The sequence below is a fragment of the Sarcophilus harrisii genome, chromosome 4 (genome assembly GCF_902635505.1).
Source record: "Sarcophilus harrisii chromosome 4, mSarHar1.11, whole genome shotgun sequence".
Lineage (NCBI taxonomy): Eukaryota > Metazoa > Chordata > Mammalia > Dasyuromorphia > Dasyuridae > Sarcophilus > Sarcophilus harrisii.
The window spans coordinates 89,222,683-89,243,905 of record NC_045429.1 but is presented as its reverse complement, the minus strand read 5'-3'; the positions used below and the strand labels follow the sequence as shown (position 1 = coordinate 89,243,905).

The 21,223-nt window shown below is 29.7% G+C and overlaps 1 protein-coding gene across 1 annotated transcript in view; it reads right to left on the bottom strand.

Moving 5' to 3' along the window:
- The window catches only part of LOC100914654 (complement factor H), a 117,803-nt gene that overhangs the window by 62,573 nt on the left and 34,007 nt on the right, over positions 1 to 21,223 (bottom strand). Inside the window, exons 4-7 of the mRNA XM_031937082.1 lie at positions 19,873 to 19,949; positions 18,741 to 18,932; positions 16,234 to 16,404; positions 14,932 to 15,105 (exon numbers count right to left, since the gene is read on the bottom strand). Coding sequence (XP_031792942.1) covers positions 14,932 to 15,105; positions 16,234 to 16,404; positions 18,741 to 18,932; positions 19,873 to 19,949 — 614 coding nt within the window. The remainder of the gene's footprint in view (positions 1 to 14,931; positions 15,106 to 16,233; positions 16,405 to 18,740; positions 18,933 to 19,872; positions 19,950 to 21,223) is intronic.

Genomic DNA, 21,223 nt, shown 5'->3' with positions numbered 1-21,223 from the left:
AAATACAGATACCTTGTTCTAAAATTAATGGAAAGGACACATTGTATCGGGTAAAGTGGGGTACTATCTCCAAAGAAAAGGAAACCTATTATATCTGAGAGAGAGAAAGGAGGGGAATGAATATAGGGTATTTTACTGCCATAGAATTATTTAAAGAAAAAAATTTAACATATTAATATAGGAAATTTCTCCCATCCATTGAAAAGTGAAAGGAAAAGTAAAAAGGAAGGAAAATTTAAGAAGGGAAAAGAAACTGAGAGGGAAAGAGTAAGATAGGGGAGGAATCAAGGTGGGAGGAGGGAAAAAAAGGAGGGCTGTGAGAAGCAAGGTGCTCACAAGGTAATACTGGGAAGGGGGTAAAGGGGAAAGAAGGGAAAAAAGATAAAATTAGGGGTTAACAAGATGGCAAGTAATACAGAATGGGTAATTTTAACCAAAATGTAATGGGGTAACTCTAAAAGAGGAAGGAACAGAATGGATTAAAGCCAAATCCTCAATGTGTTGTTTACAGAAAATACCAAACGGGAGATACATCAGAATAAAGATAAAAGGATGGAGCAAAATCTACTATACTTCAGGTGAAGTCAAAAAAACAGGGACCATCCTGATCTCAGATAAAGCAAAACAAAAAATTATCTAATTAAAAGAGATAAGGAAGGGGCATATATCTTGCTAAAAGGGCCATAAATAATGAAGAAATAATATTTTTTTTTATTTAATAGCCTTTATTTACAGGATATATACATGGGTAACTTTAAATTAAAATTAAACCTCGTTCCAATTTTTCACCTCTTACCCCCCCACCCCCTCCCCCTAGATGGCAGGATACCGTAGATGTTAAATAAAAAATAAAATTAGATACACAATAAATACCACCAAACGTTATTTTCTGTAGAAAAAGACCAGACCTGAAATATTGTACAATTAGCGTAAAGGAAATCAAAATGCAGCAAAAATATAGGGTTGGGAATTCAATGTAATGGTTTTAGTCATTCCCAGAGTTCTTTTCGGGCAAGCAGTTCAGTTTTAAACGCCCATTAGAAGTGAGGTTGATCCGTTGCGAGGTGGCCTGATCCATCGAACGGTCATCAATAGATTGTTTTGAAGTATATAATGACTCCCTGGTTGCTATTTCCCAATCGTTCATTAAGTCCTCCAGGCCTTCGAAAACCTTTTGGTCATTTCACAGAACAGAACCATAACCAATCCCAAACCCCTCCAACTGAGGAATCCATTCAGTTTCCAGACCACACAAAGGGCCCCACAAACATTCGCAATGGTCCCTTTCCCTTCTTTATAATCCTTTTGGGAATAACCCTTAGAAACTGCGGATCAAAGGAATCAAGTTTGAAACTTTTTATATAGTTCCAAACTACTTCCAAAAATGGTTGGATACCACAACCCACCAACAAGCATCAATGTCCCAGCCCCATCCCCAACAATTCTTAAACCTTCATCTTACCAATCGAAGGTGGTGGGTTCAGAGTTGTCTTAATTGGATTTTCTTGATTAATAAGATTGGAGCATTCATTGATAGAAAATGTTTCAACTTCATCGAAATTGTCTTTCAATCCTTTGACCTTTTTCAATTGAAATGGTTTTTTTAAAATTAGAGAATTCTTATTTTTGGAAATGAGGCTTTATCAGAACCTTTGACTGTTTTTCCCAGTTTTTGCTTCCTCAACTTTCGCATTGGTTTTGGAAAAACTTTTCAGTTTGGATAATCGAAATTTTCTATTTTGTGACGAAGATCCAGTTCCTTTTTGTTCCCCCAAGGTCTGAGGGAAACATCCGTTCCCAAAATTTTCTTCTTTTCCATGAAATTTTGACCTTTTGGTACGGTTATTATGATCAACCCTTTCCCTTTTTTTTTTTTTTCCCCAAAATTTTTTTAAACGTGCTATCCCAAAAGTGGGATCTTTGGGTTTGTCAAAGAAGTTTTTGTTTGATTTTTTCCTTGAATTTCATTCCATGATCAAAAATTTTTTTTAAGCCAAAAAAGTTTTGGAAGTGCCCCAAATATTTTATTTAGATCTGGTCAGAAGAAAATCTTTGTTTTTTCTAATTCCCGAAATTTCGGGACTTTTTTTTAAAAATTTTTTATTTTTCAGGTTTAAAATATTTTGGGGTTGGGTAAGCCAAAAAAAAGATTGTTTTGGAAATTTTCTTTTTTATTTTTTTTCCAAAGGGTTTAATATTTTTCCCGGTTGTCGATTAAGGGTGAAAGTTTGTAATTTTGCTTTGTTTTTGATTTTAGATGATTCCAAATTTTTATATTATGGTTTTAAAATGGAATTTTTTTGTAATTTCGACTTGGGATTTTGAGGAATGTGTTTGATGATTTTGGGTTTTTTTTTACAGGGCTTTTGCAAAAGTTGTGGGTTTTTCCCTTTTTTGGGCCCTTGGGGTTCTTGTAAATTTTGTTGGAAAGGTGTAATTTGTTTTATTCCTACTTTTCCTTTAATTTTTTAAATTGCATGTTAAATTTTAAATTTTCGTGTTTTAATTTTTGGAAAGGGTTTGTTATTACTATTGTTAGGGTTTTGAGTGTTTTTGCTTTTTCCTTAGTGTTTTTGGGGATAGTTGGATTTAAAAGCTTTTTGTTTTTACTTTTTTTAAATGGGGAAAAAGTTTTTTTTTGAAAAATTTTTTGGTTTTTTTCTTTTTTTTGGGAGCTGTTTTTGCTTTTTTTGTTTTTTTTTAAGAATTTTAACTTTTTGTTTTTGGGTTAATTTTGTTTGGGTTTAGTTTTTTATTTTTTTTGCCAATTTTTTTAAATTTTTTAAAAATTTTTGGGGTTTTTTTTTAGGGGTTTTATTTTGGTTTTTTTTTAAAGTTTTTTTTTTTTGTTGGGTAATTTTTAATTCCTTTTTGGTTTTTTTTAATAAAAGTTGGTAAATAATTTTTTATTTGGGTTTTTTTTGCTTTTATTCCTCCCTTTTTAATGATTTCAAAAGGCTTTCTTTTTTTTTTAAAACAATTGTTTTTTAATTATCTGTTTTTTTCCTAAATTTTCCCTTTTTTTTAGAATTTAATTTGGGAAATTTTTTTTTTTTTGCTTTTTTAAAAAATTTTTCTTTTTGTTTTATAATTTGGAAAAAAATTGTTTTATCCCTTTTGGAGTTTTTGTTACTTGGGTTTTATTTTGGGTTTAATTTGCCTTTAAATATTTTTTAAGTAAGGTATTTTTTTTTTCTTTTTAACTTTTTTTGTGATTTTTGCATAACGGGCTTTTTTTGTTGTTTTTTATTTTATTTTTGGTTTTTGTGGTTTGAATGGGGAAAGTATTTTATTTTAATTTTCTGTTCCTTTTTTTTTTTTTTCTTTTTTAATTTCCTTTTTTTGGGGAGCTACGGGTGGAGTTTAATTTATTTTTGTTGTTTTTTTTGAATTTTTTAGGGTTGGGTTTTTTTTTTTTGTTTTTTTTGGGCCCTAGAATTACCTTTTTTTTTTTTTTTTTTTGATTGGAAAGGATGGATACCCTTTTTTTTTCTTAAATTTAAAGGTTTTTTTGCCTTTTAATTTATTTGGGATCCCTTTGCTTTAAATGTGTTTTTGTCAACAATTTGTGGGTTTGATTTTATTTGTTTGCTATTTTTTTTATGGGGAGTTATCCCTTCAATTTAGGTTAGAATTAAAATTGGGTTTTTGCCATCCAATAAAAGATTGTTTTATTATTTTGCCTTTAATTTTCCCTTTTTAAATTTGTATTTTATAGTTTTATCCTTTTTTCCCTTCCCCTTTGAGTTTTTTCCCTTCCCTTTTATTTTTTTTTTTTTTTAAGAGAGAGTTTTTTTTAAAAAAAGTCAATTTTTTTTTTTTTGGAGGAAGATTCAAATGTTTTCTTTTTAGTATGTAAGTTTTTGTTTGGGATGGGTTTTTTTTTTTCCCACCTTTTCTGCCTATTTTTCCAATTATTTTTTAGTTTACATCCTTATAATGGTTTTTTTTGTATACAAAGAAAACATTTAAGAGTTATTTTCCTTTTTTTGGAGTTTTTGTTAGACTTTTTTGTTTTGTTTTGTTTTTCTTAAAAAATGGAACTTTGTTTATTAAATGTTCATTTTTCCCTGGAAAAAATGTTTTAAGTGGTAATTTGTTTTGGATTGGGTTTTGGAAATTTTTTGGTTTTTTTTGGGTAAAAAGGATTTGGGTATTTTTTTGGGTTTTTTTTTTGGTTTGTTTTTTTTAATTGATGTTTTGAAGCCAAAAGGGGTTTTTTTTTTTTTTTTAAGGTGTTTGAATTTTTTCATCCTAGTTTACCTTTATTTTTTGGGCATTTTTGGGTGTTTTTGGAAAATGTTTGGGTTTTTTTTCTTGTTTGAAAGTCCAATTTATTTTCTTTAGTTTTTTCCAAGTTGCTTTTGGTAGAAATTTTTTTTTCAGTTTGTTTTTTTTGTTTTTGTGATATTTTTTGCCGAATTTGTTTATTTTTCGTTTTTTTTTAAAGAATTTTTTTCTTTTTTCTTTTTTTATGTTTCTTGTTTTTAAATGTTTGTTTTTTGGTTTTTTCCATTTCCTTAATTTTTTTTAGTAATTTTTTTTTTCAAAAATCCCTTTTTGGTGTTTTTTGTTTTCCCAATTAGGATTATTTTTTTGGAGTTTTTGTTTTTTCAATTAAAAATTTTTTGTGTTTTTTTTTTTCCCAAATTCTTTTTTTGGATTTTTCTTTTTTTCACCGGGTTGTTGTTTTTTGGTTTTTTTTCCCCATTTTTTTCAACTTTTTTGGAACTTTTAATGGTTTTTTTTGAAAATTGTGGAGGAAGTTGATGATTTTTGCTGTTTGAGGGTCTCTTCAGGTTTGTGATGTTTTTTCTATAGAATTTGGGATCTTTTTTCATTTTTTTTATGTTTAAAAGCCTTTAGGTATGTTCCTAGGCAAGGTTAAATTTTTCTGCAGAGAGGGAAAGATGTAAAGATTCCTAGGTATGATTTTCTAGGAGAGTTTTCCCTTCCCCCCAGGAAGTGGATTCAGCATGGGGAGTTAAATTCTTAGTAGGGTGGGGGTTAGGGTTGCCCTGGCTGGATTAAAGGGGTGAAATGGTCCCCGGCCCTGAGCCTTGTGGGACGTGAGTTTAGGTGACTGCAACCCGACCCCAGACCCCAGACCCGGGACCGCCCGGTTCTGCCCAAGAAACCGGCCCTGGAAAGCTCTTGGCCCCCAGCTCCCCTGCGAGATTGGGGCTAACCGGCGTCCTCCCCGGCAGTATCACAATGACCCAAGGAAAGCCCGATGGGTTTGGGGTGCGCCTGGAGATTTCCCCCCTCGGTTTGAGATCTCCTCGAACCTTTTCTCCCCATCTTGCCCATCTCCCCCCCCGGAAAACCTTTTTGGCGAGACTGGATTTTCTTCGGCCGGAGTTGTTCTCTTTTATCTTTTACAATTGTAGAGTCAAGACTATTTTTGGGCTGATATAATATTAAAAGAGAAGAGGGTTAGAAATCTCGTGTTCCTGCCATCTTGGACCCCCCACAATATCAATATTAAACATATATGCAAATGATTACAAATTTTAAAGAGAAATTAAAGAGAGCTAAGAAGAAATGATAGCAAACATAAAGGGGAATCCAACCTTGCACTCTCAAATTAGACAAACAAATCAAAATAAATAAGAAAAATAAAGAGGTAAATAGAAATTTGAAAAGAATATGATGACCCTGGAGAAAATGAAATGGAGAAAAGGAATACACTTTCTTTTCACAGTTATGCAACCTTAAAAAATAGACCATATATAGGACATAAAACCCTCAAACTCAAATGCAGTAAACAGAAATAGTGAATGCATCCTTTTCAGACCACAATGCAATAAAAATTACACTCAACAAAAAGCCAGGGAAATAGACCAAAAAATAATTGGAAACTAAATAACCTTTACTAAAGAATGATTGGGGAAACACAAATCATCAGACATAATTAATAACTTCACCCAAGAAATGACAATAAGAGACATCATATCAAATGTGTGGATGAAAAAGCGGTAATAAGGGGAAATTTCTATCTCAGAGGCTTACTTGCATAAAGTAGAAAAGAGAATAACGAATTGGGCAAACAAAAATGCTAGAAAAGGAACAAATTAAAAACCCCCCAGTCAAACACTAAAATTGAAATTTAAAATAAAAGGAGAGATCAATAAAATTGAAAGTAAAAAAAATTAATTAATTAAAAATAAGAGTTGGTTCTATGAAAAAACAAAATGAAAAAACCCCATAAATCGTTAAAAAAAGGAAAGAGGAAAATCAAATTGTTAGTCTTAAAATGAAAAGGAGCCCCACTAATGAAGAGGAAATTAGAGAATAATTAGAATTACTTTGCCCAACTTTATTAATAAATTAACAACTTAAATGAAATGGAAGAATACCCAAAATTACCCCAGAAACAGAGGAAAATAAATATCCTAAACAGTCCCATCTTAGAAAAGAAAAGAACAAGCTATTAACCAACTCCCTAAAAAAATCCCCAGGACCAGACGGTTTAATGAATTCTAAAAAAAAAGAACAATTAACCCCAATGCTATATAAAACATTTGAAAAATAGGGACTGAAGGAGTCCCACCAAACCCTTTACAAAGACATGGGACATACCTAAACCAGGTAGGCTGAAACAAGAAAGAAAATTATAGACCAATCCTCTAATGAATATCGATGCTAAAATCTTAAATAAAATTACAAAGATTACAGAAAATCATCCACAGGATAATAACTATGATCAAGTAGGATTTATACCAGGAATGCAGGGCTGGTTTCAATATTAGAAAAACTATTAGTATAATTGATATATCAATAATCAAAATAACAAAACCATATGATCATCTCAATAGAGAAAAGCATTTGATAAAAATCCAACATCCATTTTAATAAAAAACACTTGAGAGTATAGGAAAAATGGACTTTTTCAAAATATTCAGGAATATATTTAAAACCATCAGTAAGCATCATATGCAATGGGGAAAAACTGGAATCTTTCCCATAAGATCTGGAAAAAGGTTGCCCACTGTCACCAATTATTCAAATTTATTAGAAACACTAGCCCTTCAATAAGAATGAGAAAGAGATTAAAGGAACAGAATAGGTGAGGAAACCAAATATCACTCTTGCAGATGATATGATGATATACTTAGAGAACCTTAGAGATTCTACTAAAAAGCTATTGAAAAATCCATAACTTTAGCAAAGTTGCAGGGTATAAAATAAACCCCAAAATCCTCACATTTTAACACCAACAAAACCAACAGCAAAGTAAAGAGAAATTCCATTCAGAAATTGTTGACAGATAAAATATTTGGGAGTCTATCACCAAAGGAAAGTCGGAATTATATGAGCAAAATTAAAAAATTTTCCACACAAAAAAGTCGACTTGAACAATTGAAAAATATCATGCTCCGGATAGGTCGAGCAAAATAAAAAGATGACAATATCCCATAACAACTATTTATTTATCATACAATCAGACTTGAAAATATTTTAATGATTGAAAAAAAAACAAAATTATATGGAAAATAAAGTCAAGAATCTCAAAAGAATTAAAAAAAAAAATAAGGTGGTTTATACCTGCCAAAAACTATTTTAAAAGACATACCAAAAACCATTTGAATTCAAGAAATAGGAAGTTGACATGGAACAATTACACAAACAGAATAGTCAAATAGCAATTTGGTTTGACAAAAAAGATTACTTTTGGGATAAGAATTTTATTTCAAAACTGTGAAAGGAAATTGTATGGAGAAATTAATTGACCCAAAATTTAAAAATTTTATACCAAATAAAAAATGGGACCATGATTTAACAAAAGAAGGAAAAAAAATTGAGGAACATAGAAGTTTATCTCTCAATTTGAAAGGAAAAATTTAATAAAAAACAAGACCATTATTGTCAAAAATAGAAAAATTTATAAAAATTAAAAGTCCCAAAACAAACTATTAAAAAATTAGAAAAGAACAAACTGGGAAAAAAACATTTCAAGTTAAAGGTTCGATAAAGGATTTAAAAATTAAAGAGAACTGACTTTTTATAAGAAACCAACCATTCTCCAATTATAAATTAAAGGAAGAAAAGCAATTTCAGAGTAAATTAAAAATTAAAAAGGAAAAGCCCAAATCATTATTAAAGAGAATGCAAATTAAGAAACCTGAGAATCCCACATTAATTGGTAAATGAGGAAAAAATAATGATAGGTTTTAATAAAACGGGGACAAAATACACGTTTGGGATTGAAAAATCCAAATTCAGAAACAAATGTCCAAAAAGTTATAAATGTCCCCGCCAAGTTTTCTTTACTGGGCTTATCCCCAAGGAGAACTAAAAAAAAACCAAAAGCCAAATTTTTCAGCCCCTTTTTATCTAAACTAACTCAAGCCCACAATTAAAATTAAATTTTATATAAGTTATAACAATTTTCATAAAAACGACCACAAGATGAAAAGAAAGTTTGAGGAATTGAATATGCAAAAAATACAGAACCAAAATCATTACAAACAAAAAACATACCATGAAAAATCAGGAAGTAAAAAAAAAAGCAATTGAAAATGGCAAAGGAACCCAAAAAAAAAAAACATGGGAAAAAAAATTTTCATTTTGTTTTTTGGGAACCTTTAACCAACTCCCCAAAAAAAATTTTGGACCACACAAAAACAACAGGCTAAAACAACAAATAAGGCCCACTAGGGAATAAAAAATCAAAAGAAAGGCAAGGGAAAAAAAAAAAATTACCCCTGGATTCTTAAAAAACAATTATTAAAAAAAAAAAAAAAACTAAACTCAAAAACAAAATTGAAAAGGGAAAAAAAAATCCCTTAAAAAAAAAAAAAATTCCCAAAAAAGAAATTTGGAATTAAAAAGAAAAATAACCCAAAAAAATTGAAAAAAAATTTAAATGAACAAAAATAAAAAACAAAAATTGCCAAAAAAATAAAAATTCATTAAAAAAACTGAAAAATAAATGAAGACCCAATGAACACAAGAATCAGCAACAAAACCAAAAAAAAAAAATAAAAAAAAAACACTTAAAACAACAACCTAAAAACAACAGGAAATAATCTAAATTATTAACCCCAAAACATGATTAAAAAAAAAACCAGCATTTTTAGGAAAACAAAAAAAGCCAATTCAAGAAAAAAAAAATTAAAAACAGAAATTTGAAAAACCCTAAAAGAAAACCCAAAAACGTCTAAATTTAAAACAAAAAAAAAATATTACAACCAGCCAGAAAAACAATTAAAACCAACCAAGCAAAAAGAATCAATTTAAAAAGCAAACAATTAAAATTAACCTAAATTATATTTAAAAAGCCCCAAAAAAACAATCACTAAAAAAATTGCCCAGGAAACAACACTTCCTAAAAAAATTAAAACAAACCATTTAATCTAAAAAAAAAAAAAAACAAAAAATTGCCTAAAAAAAAACCAAGAAAGATAAAATAACTGAAAAAACACCTAGAACATGCACACCTGAAGACAAAGGAAATAAACAAAAAAGGGAAAAACCTTTGGGAATCTTTTCCTCTCACCAGAGGCTCAAAAAAAAAAAAACAATTTTTAAAAAAACCTTTCCCACCAATTTAAAAGGGGCCAAAAATAGGCTAAAAAAGGAAAACAAAAAGCAAAAGGTCAAAAATAAAAGGATTTTAAGGGAAAAAATTCTAAAAGGGAACGAAACAACATCCTAAAATTTAATCAAATGGGGAAAAAAAAAAAAAAAATGGGGAAATAAATCAAAAAAATTAACTTTAAAAACCAAAAAATTAAGGGGTAACCCCCAAAAGCAAGAATAGCAGATTGGATTAAATAGAATCCCCACAAAAATTTTTAAGGGAAACAAAAAGCATAGCAACAGAAATATTAAAAGGCTAAACAAAATTATGCACAAATGAAAAAAAAAAAAAAAAAAAGCACCTGCCAAAAAAAAAAAATGTCAAAAAGAAAAGAAACTTTTTGCAAAGGGAAAGTAAAAGCAAATCAAACTAAAAAAAACACCAAAACACTAAATTCAAAAGAAATTAAGAAGCTGCAAAAAAATAGATAGAAACGTAATAATAATCCAACATTGCATCAGAACTATAAACAAACCAAAAAAAATAAAAAAAGAAAAAGGAATCAATACAAAAAAAAATAGACGAAAACCAAAAAAAAAGAAACCTTTCTTCTTGGCACTGGCCCAAAAAAAGCCAATATTGCAAAAATCAAAATCAAATGCAAAAGGCAGAAATAAAAAACTTCTTTTCAAAACATGAGCAATAAAAAACACTTAAAAAAAGCCAAAAATAGACCAAAATAAAAAACTAAAAACCCCCAAAGAAGAATTAAACAAATCATAGCCAATTTACCCAAGAAAAGGCAAAATGGACCACATACCAAAGGGGGCACCACAGAATAAAAATTTTATCCCAAAGGCTTACCAAAATAGAGAAAAAACCAAAATTTTAAAAAAAGAAAAGCAAAAAAACCCCTAACAAATACAAATTTAAATTTAAAAAATAAAAGAAGGAATTAATAAACTGAAAGTAAAAAAAAAACTATTGAATTAATAAAAAAACTAAATTTTCAAAAAAAACAAAAATAAAATATAAACCTTTGGTAAATTTTAAAAGAAAAAAAAAAAAATTTAAAAAAAAGGGAAACTTTTTAAATGAAAAAATTAAAAAATTAGGAGACTTTTTAATTTAGCTAATAAATCAAACCTAAGTGAAAAATATATCTACAAAACATGGTTGCCCAGATTAGAAGAGGAAGTAAATTGTTAAAAGTTCCCATTTAGAAAAATAAAAGAAAAATTAAACAATTTAAACCAAAACCCCAGGAAATATTTACATGTGAATTTATCAAAACACTTGAACAATTAACCTAATACTTTATATAAATTATTTAAAAATTAGGAAATAGGAAATTACCAAACCTTTAGACAAGAATGGTACCAAAGGAAACAGAAAAAAATTTATACAAAATTTTTGAATATTATGGAAAATTTTTAAAAAAAATATTGCAAAAAAAAATCAAGGGGAATAACCTGGCAAAAATTTTTTAAAAGGTAAAGTTTCAATTTAAAAATATTAGAAATTGACTAATATAAAAATAAAAACCATTACTTTAATAGAAGAGAAAAAATTTTGATAAAATAAACCAATTTACTAAAAAAACCTAAAATAGGGAAAAGGATTTTCCTTAAAATAGTCAACCATTTATTTAAAAACGAAAGTTCAATGTAATGGGGAAAACTGGGAATTATTCCCATTTAAAACAGGAGGAAAAAGATCCCACATCACCATTATTATTCAAATTTATTCAAATATACCCTTTGGCCCAATAAGGTAAAAAGAGATTAAAGGAAAGAAGTAATAGAAAAAATTGTCACCTTTTGAGAGAGATTAATTGAAACTCCCAAAGAATTCCTAAAAATTTGGATAATGAACTTTAAATGTTCAGGAAAAAACAACCAATAAACTAGAATACATCACTAAAAAACCAACAGCAAAATGCAAAAAAATTCTTTAAAATAACCGGGATAGTTTAAAAAATTTGGAATTATTCAAAAACCAAACATGAGAAAACTACAAAAACACCCAAAAAGTTGACCAAACAATTGAAAATATTTCTTTATGGTGGGCAAATTTGTCTTCTATTTAAACTAATCATTTTTTGGCAAATAAATAAAAAGAAAATTTTATTAAAATTTAGAAAATAAAAAAAATTATTGGAAAACTTTGTTGAATTTTGGAAAAGAAAAAAACAAAGAAGTGGAAAATACATAAGATTAAACATTATAAAATAAAAAAATTTGGTAATGGCAAGAAAAACTGTTGAAGTGGAAACTTAGGTTCAAAGGGACAAAAAAATAAAAATATAGAACTTGGCAAACCTAAAATAGCTTTTTAAAAAAAAAATATTTGAAAAAACTGTGGGAAAATTTTAACAAGTATGGTGAAATACATTACCCAAATAACACTGATCCAAGATAAGGTAAAATGGGTTATATCTAAACTAAAATATCTAAAAAATTAGAAGAAAATAGAATTTAAATTTTTAAACCCTTTAACAAGAAATTTTAGGAAACAAAGAATAGAAACTAATATCCAAAATGAAATTTTGATTTATTAAGTTAAAAGTTTTACAAACAAACAATGCAGAAAAGACGAAGGGAAGTAAACTGGAAAATTTTTAATTCAAAGGTTCTGAAAAGATTATTTTGAATTTAGAAATTATCAAATTTATAAAATTTAAGTTTCTTAAGATAAATAGAAAAGTAGCAATTTTAGAGAAGAAATTGAAACCATTTTTATCAAAAAAAGGTTAAATCATTGTCAGAAATCCAAATTAAGACCTTGGATAAAATCTTTAGATTGGCAAATACAGGAAAAGATAATACAAATTGAATTAATTTACCTGATACATTTTATTCGAAAAATCCAACATTTCTGAAAACAAATTATGCTTTTTTAAAAATTATAACACATCCCTTTGAAATTGACCTCAAATAATACTTCCAAGCTATGTGACCCTTGGCAAGTCACTTAACCCCAATTGGCTTAGCCAAAAAAAAAAAAAAAATACATTTAGAAAGAACATAGTGATGTTTTTAATCAGGTCTCATTGTGATATTTTTAGTATTCATACTCTCATTTCTGAATAACACATGACATCTAAGTATAAAGTAGCAATATTAGTTGTTTTTTTTTAATATACTAAACTTCAAACATTCATCTGAAGAAATTGTTAGGACTATGACAGTATTTCCCTCAGTCAGAATATTTTTTTTTAAAGTTCCATATTAAAAATTCCCTCATACTCAATTTGTAAGTCATTTTGAGGGGAGAAACAAGAGAGTGGAAGAGACTTGTAATTTCATTTCCTGTGACAGTGGAAGAGACTTGCAATTTCATTTCCAGTGAATAAGCCATATTTTAACATAGCAGATCAGCAACTGCACTTCAGTTTCAAATCTTAGAATGTATCTTGGGGTACTGAGAAGCTAAATGCTTTTATCAATCACATGGATAATATGTTTTGGAGGCTTCAACTAGTTTGGTTTCTTTGGAAAGATTTGTGATTTTACTGATTTAGAGACTCCTGTTAAGAAATTCAGTGCTGATTAGATATCTGTTCTGCAGTTTACAATTTTAGAGGTTTTCCTGTGAGGAGAGGTTAAATGACTTGCTGAGGCTCATGTTGCCAATATAATTCAGAGGCAGAATTTAAACCGTAGTCAACCTTTCATCACACTACCTTATGGTTTTAGGTCATGTCAGAAAAAAATCTAATTAGTTAGACCTTGGATATTGAAGTCATTTTTATTTTTTAGAATGAGACAATACCTTAAGTAAGATGTGCCTACTGATTTATAGTTAATTTGTGACCTGAATTGATACAAAGTTTTTATATCAAGAAAATAATACATTCTTTATTTCAATGAAAAACAAATATAATTTCAGGTACTGGTTTCTTATTTTATTAAATTTATAATCATTTCCCTGAATTCTTGCTTTTGAGAATTAGCACTGATGATTAGCTAATCATCAGTCACTGATCTAGTTCAGGCTCTCCACTTTTTGTCTAGAATATTGCAATAACTCCTAAATTAATCTCTCTGCCTCAAATACTTCCCTTTTCCAGTTTGTCTTCAACATGTTTGCCAAAGTAGTTTTTCTAAAGGTCAAGTTTAATCATGTCCTTTTAATCAATAAACTACAATAGCTATCACTTAAATGATTAAATATAAAGTTCTCTTTTTTGGCCTTCAAAGCTCTTCTTTGTCCATCTATGTGATGTATGAACAAAGTTACTTTTCCAACAAGACTACATATTGCTTTCATAACTTAAAATCTAACCAAACTAGTCTTTTTACTGTTCTTTATATATAACAATCCATTATAAGTCTACATCCCTTTGCACTTGTGGTCTTTCCTGGTTTGACATTCCCTCCTGAACTTTGTCTCACAAAATTAAGTTCAAGTGTCATTTTCATTAAGCTTTTCCTTTTTTTCTTACTTGCTAACACTTTTCCTAGACAAAATTACCTTTTTTTTCTTTTTTTGGGGGGAGGGATGTTACTATTTTGTATTTCTACACATACAGGTGTGTCTCCTCTAATATGTTATAACATCCTTGAAGGAAGATATTATTTCACTTTTGACTTTGTATCCCCAGAATTTGTTTTTGTATAATCTAGCACAGATACTTTCCATACAATAAATAGCCAATGCTTATAGAGAGATCAAGAAAGAAACATTAAATCTCAAGAATTTTCATACTAAAATACATCATGACATATAGTGACTAATCATGGAATGATCTTCCAGTCTAGATCTATTTAGGCATTAAAAACACAAAAAACAACAAAGAAGGAAACTAAATTGACTATATATGAATTGGGAATCAGGATATTCTTTACCATGCTACATGAGTTCTATGGTTTCTGAGAACTCAAACTCATAAATGTTCTGAAAAGTGCTGTATAAAATCAGAACAAAATAACCAAAATGAAAAGAGGTAAGGTAAGCAGCCAAAATTTTTCAATTCTGTGGATTAATTTTTTATTTTTCCAGGAAAATATTTTGGGATTTTAGATGGACATAATTAGAAACATATATACTTGAGAGAATTTTCCCTTTCATTCTGTTATGATAAAGCAGCTAGACGGCATAGTGGATAGAGTACCATACCTGAAGTTAGGAAGACCTGGGTACAAATATACTTTTGCACACAACAGTTCCTAGCTGTAGTGACCCCGGGCAAATCACTTAATCCCAATTGCCGTGCCAAAGAAATAAGAAAGTATGTGTCATGCTGTTCTGCTGGAGCTAGGTAATTCCAAATTACTGAGTGATGGCTACATATCAGATTGATAATACAAAATCAAGAAAACCAGATGTGACTTAGAATGTTTTGAGATGAAATCAACAATATCATAATTTTCAAAATAGGAAAAAGTATGAATGAAACTTACAATTACATCTTGGAAGAGGTGACCAGCCCTCAGGGGTACATTTTGCTTTGTTTCCAGTAAGTGGTGGGTAATAATTTTCTTTGCATGTAAATGAGATTTCTTCATCTCCTCTATATTTATTTGCCTTAGGAAATACATTCCCATTAGACAGATGTGGGGGATCACATGTGACTTCTAAAAAGAAATGTGTGATTAGCTCAGTTAAAATACAGGGTTCCCAGTCCATTAAGATTATGAAATATACTCAAATAACCCAATAGATTCTTGGTTGTAGAAAGTTTTGTTTTTAAATTCCAGATGAATGGAAATTGACCTTAATTAGGTTATATTAATGATAGGTTTTCTCTATTAACATTGTTAATTCCTCATCTCACCATGGATTCTGGGCTGTGCCACTTGTTGCTTTGACATGATAGTGCTGGGAGATTTAAAAATCTTGTCACATGGTATAAGATAGCTATGTACCCAACTTTGTGGATCTCTTCCTTGGTTTCCACACATTCTTCCCCATGTGTGCTATGAGGATACAGTTTATCCTTTGTATCTTTTATCTACTAATCATAGTTTTTTTCTGCTAGAATAACAAAATAATTTTTTTCTCTATTTCACATAAAAATCATTCAAATAATAGAAGATAGCTACCACATTCTTCTCTGTTTTTTTCTTCTACAAACTAAAGACATTCAAATCCTTTAACTGTTTTAGGACATAATTTGAAAATTCTTCATCATCGTACTAACCCTCTTTTGGATATATATTTATTTGTCACTAACACTTTAAAAATGCACTAATCAGAAGTAATTACAATATTGGAAATTCATTCTTTTTAGTGAAGACTACTGTGACTGCCCTGATCTGGGTACTACTACATTTGTTTTAATAATGTGATTATTATGTACAAATTTGCATAATTAGATTATATTAATCTTGTGATCCATTAAAAACCCTTGTCTCTTTCAGATAGCCTGCTGCCCCCAGTGCTTGTATGATTTTCTAGGCTTGTATGTAGAAGCAAAACTGTGTAGGAAAAAAAGTTCTATTTTTATTTGTTATTAACGATCTTATATGACTTTGATAAAGTCCTTCATACTCTTTAGTTCCAAGTTCCCTTGCTTCACAATAAAGAAGTTAGTCTCTAAAGTCTTTTACACGAGTAATTACTAATAGTTTTCATCTTACTAGTTTTAAGTATGCCAAGATAACCATTCTATTGAGAAGGAGTAGAATTCTTTAAAAAGCAACTAAATATGCAATTATTTGATTAAATAAATATAACTTGAGATAATAAAGATAAATAATGACCTCTACATAATACAGCTGGACTCCAACCATATTTAGTGCATATGGCATCTGCTCTTTCACCATGTGCAAAACCAGGATTGCATATATATTGTAGCCGTTCGTTCTCCTTGTAAACTGCCTTCCCACCTAAAAGTTTCCCATTCTCAATTTCTGGTACTTCACAGGAAATTTCTAATAAAATAGAGAAAATATCAAAGTGTCTTTAAATGACTAGTAAAATAATGTTAAAAGAAACTAATCAGAGAGATAATATTTAAAACAATAGTTATCTTAGTTGAACAGATAAGTAACATAAATCTCACTCAACTCCTTAGTATTTCATTTGTCTTTCTTTTTATCTGTTTCCTATGACTGCTGAAGGATTTAAAACATATTGACAAAATTCATTGCATTGGAAGTGTCCAGGAAAATGAGAAAGGTAAGAGGAGTGAATGAATCTTACTCTAATCAGAACTGACTCAAAGAGGAAATAACATACACACTGGGAAAGGTAATACAAAAAGGAAGGAGATTAATAGAAGAAAGGGTATATTAGGGAAGGAGGTGGTCAGAAGTAAAACCTTTTTGAGGAGGGAATGGGTGAAAGGAGAGAGAGAAAATATAAAAAGGAGGGAGGAAAATACAGTTAGCAATAGTAATTGCAAAAATAATTTTGAAGCAAGTTTCTCTGATGAAAGCTTAATTTCTCAAACATTTAGGAAAGTGAGTCAAATTTATTTTAAAAAAAAGAGCCATGCCTCAACTGATAAATGATCAAAAGGTACGAACAATTTTCAGAACTAATCAAGTTATTTATAGCCATATTTAACATACTCTAACTCACTATTGATTAGAGAAATGCAAGTTAAAACAATTCTGAGGCACTACTTCCTACCTATTGTTGGCTAATGGGTCAGAAAAGGGAAATTATAAATATTGGAGGAAATGTGGGGGAAATGAGGCATTAATACATTCTTGATGGAATTGTGAATCATTCAACCATTCTGTAGAGCAATTTAGAATTATGCCCAAAGGGCTGTAAAATCATGTATACTCTTTGACCTAACAATACCACTACTAAGCTTTTTAGATAGCTTGCCATAAAGGAGTAGAATTGAAAGGAAAAGTTCAATATTAGACAGGCAACTTAGAAAGAGAAAGATTTTCTAAGAAACCACTAACATATTTTGGTGAGAGTTGCCAATAACTTTAATTATGTTGATGGTAATAGGAATGTAAGGAGGGAACAGATATTTTGGAAGTATAATTAACTAGAACACATTAGAACACATTTACAACACATTAGATGTATGGTTTGCAATAGGAGGAAGAATAAAATATTATGTTCAGTTTACATGCACGGATTAGGAGAATGTTAATGGTATCGAAGATCAGGAAAGTTGCAGAATTTAGAGTGAGAGGGAATGAAGATTTTAATTTTTAAGTTAATATTAAAATCCCACTGAACTCTCTAAAAGGAAGAGTCCAATAAGCAGCTTACTAGTACAAACTGAAACAGAGATCAGATAGCATGATTTAGGAATTGATTGCTTATTGGTCATAAATAATCATCTGCATAAGAAAAGATATAGAAGTAGGTGAAAATGTAGAGTGAGAAAACAAGCAAAATGAGAACAGAACCTTTGTTAAAGGAAGGTGGTAGAGAAAAATGAAAATGAACCCATCAAGAAGATAGAGAAAGACTAGAAAAGTGAATAAACCAGGAGAATCTCTGGGGAAAGAAATAGAAAGTATCAAGGAAAGAAGAGTTAATCCATATAGTTAACTATTATAGAGAAGATCAAAGAAATGAAGAATGAGAATAAGCAATTGAATATAAGATTAAAAGGTAATTGATAATCTTTAGTGAAGCAATTTTAGTAGAATAATGGAGATGAAGTAAAGATTTTGAAAAGATAATACATGGTGAGGGAAGTGAAAGAGATAGATTAAAGAATTAAAGAAATTTAAAATAAATTTATAAAGAAATTTATCATCATTTAATCCCAAATGCTTCAGAAAAAAAAAAAAACATTATCAAGGAAAGGATGAGTAATCATGGGATGGCATTTTTAGGGAATAATGGAATAGGATTGAGGAAAGGAGAGAAGGAAGAGAGTAAAGAGAGAAAGCCAGAGAAGTTAAAGGGAGACATGGGAACAGGATGACAGAGAAACAGAGATAGAGACAGAGACAGAGAGACAGAGAGAGGCAGAGACAAAGAGAGGCAGAGACAGAGACAAAGATATTCACATGAAGATAAATAAAAAATGAAATGCAAATTGTTTACACTCTTGATTGTCATTTAAAAGCAAGAGTAATCTGGTAAATTATTTCTTGCTATAATTGTTAGTGAATGGTAGCAAAATCATAAATGTCTAAGACAAATGTCTTACCATCTTCACACACACACATACATACACACATCCCTTAGCATTCTCTTTATATTATACACATAATCCAAAAAAATTCTAAATTATATAAGGAAAAGATGTAAATGAAGCCAAATAAAAGTAAACTTTTCTTACCCACACAATGAGGTTCTCGTTCATTCCAATCACCACCTGTTGAGCAGTGTATTTCCCTAGGCCCCTTCAGCTTAAAGCCTGGATTACATTCAAACTGTACTACCTGGCCAAAAGTAAATTCCTCTTCTGGGTCAAGTGAACTTGTGACAATTCTTCCATTCTCTGGTGCTGTCACTGGTGAGCACTTAACCACTAAAAATATAAACATATACTTATAGAAGTAGTTAAATAATTTGTAATATCAATTGTAAATGAAAACAATTCTAACATAAAAATGGATTTATAAAATAACAAAATTACTTGAATATTTCAACCACAGAGATTTTAAGACTGATACAAAAGTGATCAATTCCTAGTAAAATATTGGAATATGCATTTTTCTTGGAGGAATGGCAGTGATCTTTGATATTTTTGCAATTTTTATAGCAATAAACAAATATTATCTTGAAGAATTGAAGAAAAATGAATGCTTGAAAACAGAAAATTTTTAAAAATATTTTAATGTTATTAGCAGTCTCTTAATAAATGCTTACTGATCATTTATTCTTTGTAATATTACAATCTAGAGAAAGTATCACATATATCTATAATGATGTAGTCTATATTATTCAATCAATATTTATAATATTGATCTTTACTTCATTTTTAAAAAATAGTTTGCTTTTTTTTTTAACTTGAATGCTCATAAAAAGAGCATTGAATTTTAAGTCAAACAACATGGATTTAAATGTTGTCTCATTTTTTATCTATGTGACTTTGGGAAGTCAATATGGATTTCTATAGATCAATAATGAAGAGGTTGGAATAGGTCACTCTAAGGTCTCTTTCAAGTCTAAAATTATGATTTATGGTCTATGATAATCTTCAGTGTTCCTAAAAGTCTAAAAATAATTATATTATTCTGATTGCAAGTCTGTATGATGGCTGTGATGAATTTAAATGCCTGAAATACTAAGGAATACTAGTTATCATTTATTATTGGCTACAAATATTAGCAATAGTGAATTTTATTTTTAAAAATAGGTAGCAAAAAAGTTTAATTATCGATTTATAGGAATATTAAGCATAAGGAAATATTTATAAAAAATTCTCATTAAAATCATTATAAAATATATTTGTCATACAAATGTACCTTCACAGAAAGGGATATCATTGCTCCATCCATCTACTTCACATACACGAAAATTGGTTGGACTTATTAATTGATATCTGTAAAATATAAAGCAGTTGAAAGCAAGATCAGGTTTGTATGTGGTTCATGGCACTTTTGAAGCACCTTTTAAAGAAAAATAACAATTGAATATTAATTATCTTATGGCCAAAATTCCTTTTAATGAAAATAAAACTTCAGAGTTCAATGATATAATAATAAGTATGATAACTTGCATTTATAAAGAAGTTTAAGGTTTGCAAAGTGCTTTAAAATATCTAACTCTATCTCACAACAAGCTTTAAAGTTATTGTTATTATTAACTCCATTTTGCAGATAAAGAAATCAAGGAAGACAGGTAACCCAGATTGTAAATGTTTGAGGTCAAATTTGAACTCAGATCTTTCTTCCTGATTTTACATATAAAAATTTTTGCACTGTGCCATGTAATTTTGAGTACTCCTTCAACAGAGCATTTTGCAACCAATTCAAGCCATGTTTTATAAACAATTTTCTCTGTCCTTGATAAATCCTCCATGTGTTGTCCAAAAGAAATTGGTGGACTGGATGAAGAAATATAGAATCAGTGTTTCTTGAGGCCTTCAAACTAGATTTCTTGACATAATGTAGATATCTGTAAATAATGTAGGCTGCCAATCAGTTATTAGTTCACTTTTGTTGAATAATTGGACTTGCTCCTTTTCTACTAATACATCTCCCTGATGACATTATTTGTCATTAGCCCTGTTCAGTTTTTATTGATATTAATCATCCCAGGAGATGGAGCCAAGATGACAAAGAATAGATAGTACTTTACCTGAGCTCTTTCTGGTTTCCTTCAGAATCAACACTAGATCAAGTCTCTGAAGGGATTTTGGAGTGACAGAATGTATATTTAAATGTGACAAATTTCCAGCAGAAGATATCTTGGAAGGACTTCAGGAAAGATCTGTCTCAATTGGGCAGGGGGATGTGGCCCAGGGTAGGCAATTCAGGGAGCAGTCCCATGTAAGGAATCTAATAGGAAGCTCTTAGCCAAAATACAGTACTGTTAGCTACTCTGTCCTTCTTCAGAAGGCAGATTATCTATGAAACCAAATAGTATAGCAAATAGTGATCCCCTAACTCCAAAATAACAGGTAGGACTTGGTCAGGCCTATCCAGCACAGGGGAAAAACATGCACCAGCCCCAGTGCAGTGTGAAGCTCCTGTTGCCCTGTATAGGAAGCTTGGGACAATCTCCCCTGTGTCCTAGGAACAGACCTCAACTTTTTAAAAAGGAGTAAAAAAGCAAAAAGAGCTCTGATTACAGATAGCTATTGTGGAGAAAGGG